The sequence below is a fragment of the Cystoisospora suis genome (genome assembly GCF_002600585.1).
Source record: "Cystoisospora suis strain Wien I chromosome Unknown contig_5639, whole genome shotgun sequence".
NCBI lineage: Eukaryota > Apicomplexa > Conoidasida > Eucoccidiorida > Sarcocystidae > Cystoisospora > Cystoisospora suis.
In genome coordinates, this window is record NW_027158429.1 from 1 (window position 1) to 3,972 (window position 3,972).

General features: G+C 47.5%; 1 protein-coding gene across 1 annotated transcript; it reads right to left on the minus strand.

Annotated features, from left to right (window-relative positions):
* Window positions 1-709: 709 nt before the first annotated feature.
* CSUI_009443 (retrotransposon ty3-gypsy subclass) lies at window positions 710-2,914 on the minus strand (the record flags this gene model as incomplete). The annotated part of the gene is made up of 2 exons (XM_068069559.1): window positions 710-2,107; window positions 2,456-2,914. The coding sequence occupies 2 exons, from the start codon at window positions 2,912-2,914 to the stop codon at window positions 710-712; spliced, it is 1,857 nt and encodes a 618-aa protein (XP_067918465.1).
* Window positions 2,915-3,972: the final 1,058 nt, after the last annotated feature.

Below are 3,972 nucleotides of genomic sequence, written 5' to 3' on the forward strand. Positions count from 1 at the left end.
ACGGAACCATCGGTCCAACTGATGAGGAAGTAGCGGGTCTGGTTCTCCATCTTGTGATCAAGTATGCCGTCGATGGTGTATTCTTGGTCAGCTACTGGGTCTTGCTCCGGTGGTGTCCTTTGAAGGTTCGGAAGTTCCTTCACGCCTGGAGCTAATAGGGAAACGTGGAAGACGGGGTGTATTAGCATTGACTTCGGCAATTCCAGAATGGCTGCGTTTGTACCAAGCATCTTGAGGATCTTGAAGGGTCCAATGAACTTTGGCTTCAGCGCTGTGGATTCTCCTTCCATAGCTAAATTCACTGTACTCAACCAAACTTCTTGTTCCGGTTCAAAGGATACTTTGCGTCTCTTGGCGTCTGCGTAGCGTTTCTGGTATTCCTGGGCCTTTTTGAGCTCTCTCTTCGCTCGTTGCACCTGCACATGCGCTTTCCACGGAAAACGTAACTCAACACTCTGATTAGGGATCGCAAACTTCTGGCACCATGGCTCGTTCGGCGTAAAGCCATACAACAACTCAAAAGGCGTGGCCTTTGTACTCGAATGCATAGTACTGATATACGCAAATTTCAACAAGGGAAGTAGATCTGTTCACTTTGTATCATCCCCCAAAATCGAACATCGCAACATTTGCTCAATTGTTTGATTAGTACGGTCGGCTTAACCATCCGTCTGCGGATGGTACGCGGTAGACATCTTCTGCTCTATAGCTAACCGTTTACACATGATTCGCCAAACTTCACTTGTAAATCGGTATCTCTATCACTCACGATCGCACGTGGCACCCCATGCAATTGAATCACTTCTCGAACTAGTAGGACAGCAATATCTTCCGCGGATGCATTGTGTCTGGTAGGAATGGAATGACTCATCTTGGTTAATCTACACACAATTGTCAATATAGCGTCCCATCCCTCTTTAGTCTTTGGCAGCCCCAAAATCGAATCCATGGCAATCTCGTCCCACGGCACATTCGGAATTGGCAATGGTTGCATCAAGCCTCCCGGTCGCAGATGTGACGACTTTCCCTTCGCGCACTGCACGCACGATTTTACGAATAGTTCAATTTCGCTCTCCATATTAGGCCACCAGAAGATCTGACGGATTGCTGCACGTGTACGCTCAAACCCTGGATGCCCCGACAACACATGGTCATGAAAATGACAGCACACTTCTTTCTTAAGTTCGTCTCCTGGCACATAAATCTTCCACCCATTCTTGGTTGATACCCACAAGTACCTATGTTCCCATACAAATCCTTTGCTCTCATGTTCGATCACTCTGTTCCCCGCGTCTTGAAATGAGGCCTCTTTGCACAATTTCACGACTTCCCTGAATCGGTCACACTTGTCATATTCTTTTGCCCACCTTAGCTCTTCTGTGGTGAGCTTAATCACGTTCTCCCTATTCCTTGCGATTGACCCTACAAAGCCAGGTCTCCTACTTAATGCATCTGGAACCACATTCTGGTTTCCTGGTTTATATACCACTTCAATATTGAAATTGGCCAACTTATCTAGCCAGTATCCTAATCTCGGTGTTACGTTCTTCTGTGTTAACATTCGCCCTAGCGTTGCATGATCTGTCTCAATACGCACTTTCTTTGTGCCTATCAATTGTTTCCATTTCATAAGGGCATACACAATTGCAAGTAACTCTGACTTATAAGCTGGGATGAACTGTTTTCTGGGTCCTAACTTCCTAGATTCAAAGGCTTTTGGATGACCCTCTTGTTCTAAGACTGCCCCAATTGCATGCTTAGATGCATCAGTCTTAAGGGTTAACTCTTTATCAGGATCATAGATCTTAAGTAGCGTTACTGCCGCTAGTGCATCCTTCAGCCGTTGCACTGCTTCTGTATGCTTCGGCCACCAGGTCATATCACTTTCCTCACGTAGCAACCCATGCACTGGATGTGCCCACTCATTAAATTTTGGTATTAGTCTACGATAATACCCTACTAGCCCCAGGAAGCCTCGCAGTTGCTTCCTATCAAGGAGTTGCACAGGCCACTTCTTCACTGCTTCGACCCTCTCCGGGTCTGGTCCCACACCACCCGGTTCGATGACGAACCCTAGGTACTGCACACGCTGAGTTACTAATTCACACTTAGATAAACCGACAAAGAGTCTCGCATCTCTCATTCGTTGCAACACATTCTTGAGGTGGTCATAATGCAATTCCTTAGTCTTGGAATAGATTAACACGTCATCAAGGTACACAACCACGTACTCATCGAGTTCTTTCATGAACGTATTTTGCATTAAACGCTGAAACGTAGATGGGGCTCCCGCTACACCGAACGGCATCACTCGAAATTGAAACGTCCCATATCTCGTACGGAATGTAGTCTTGCACTGGTCTGACTCTGCTACTTGCACTTAATGATATCCTGACGTTAGCTCTAACTTGGAAAACCACTGCGCTTTCCCTAGTCTATCGATTAAATCATGTACACGAGGTATCGGATAATCATCCTTGATAGTAATCTTATTCAGTTCTCTATAGTCTATAACTAATCGCAAGTCTTCTGTTCCTTTCTTTTCCACGAAGAATACAGGCGCCGCTATGGGCGAACTAGATGGTCCAATGAACCCTTTCTCGATTAATGTCTGTAACAAGTCTTTTAATTTGCGTAGTCTCTCTTCTGACATAGGATACAACTGCTTTCTATGGTTGGGGACTAACCCTGGAATCGTCCCAATATGGTGCTTCTGCGGCGTGTCTGTAATACCTCCCGGTGGAATTTCACGAAACACATCTGCATAGGAGTCTAAGAGGTCTCCAAATCTCTCTTCAAGTCTCACGCCCTTTTTGCTCAACGTCTTGCTAGGGGCTTCCTGTCCCACTACTTTGTACGCTTGCACACACTGGGCATTAACAATCGGTTCGTCTATCGATACTTTCACAGACATTACACAATTGACTCTCTTCTGTTTTATCCACTTTCTCATTTGTTGCACGAACATGTACACTCCCTTGCTCTCGAGGTCCACACAGGACGGTCACGCATCTCCTCTCTGTCACTCACAGCATACGCTCTTTCTCCCCTCTTTCCTTCGCTTTCGTTCCACGCTAACACTTCTTCGTGTGATGGCAGACGAAACGGCTGTTCTTCTTTACTCCCCTCTCTATTCTTCAACGCACGAGGGGTCTTCAGCTTCCGCTTCTCCTTCGGCAGGGGCATTATTACATACATAGGGTCTTTCTGTTCATCTTGTTCGGACTTGACTACTTCTTCTTCCCTCTTATTCTCTATTCCCTTCACGAACTTAGTCCTATTCTTAACATTACTACGATAACGTTCAGCAGCCTCTATCTTACGTTGGGATTCTTTCCCAACCCATGTTAATGATTGAAGATAATTCACTGGCACACCGGGCACTTGCAACGGTTTCACTTCACTCTCATTTAACACGTTTTGTTACACAGGCGTTCTTACACGCAAATCTTGCAGGGTCGGCCTCACGAACTGTACGGTCCTATCACTGGTGCCAGATGTGGGAATTCTCTCCAACACTCCCCGGCAATTCTCTGCTCGGTTGCCTTCTTGTTGGGTCTTCGTCTCTATTCCCGGCACGAGTGTCTTCCGTGCTGAGAGAGACGGTAAGCCCGACTTTTTGATTTTAGGTCCCCCGCTCACCCCCCCCCCTCCGGTTGCAATACGCCCCAACCGGCGTACGGTGGCGCAAACCCGGAGAGCTACAGAACGGACAACCGCACCTGTTGTGCAAGTGCCGAGTCCCCTACAACCCCCGGAAGGCGAAAGAGCCCCCCTAAGCAGCCCCTCCAACTATGAGTCAACGCAGCCCGCCGAGACAGCCCGGACACTACAGCAGCAGTTGACAAGAACGCTGCAGGAGGCGTTGCTCGAGGAGCAACTGCAAATCAAGAATGGGCAATTGAAATTGGCAATGGAAGAAGCGCAGGCGGGGCAGAAGGAAATAGCCGACCTGAGAGTAAGGGTTGCCGA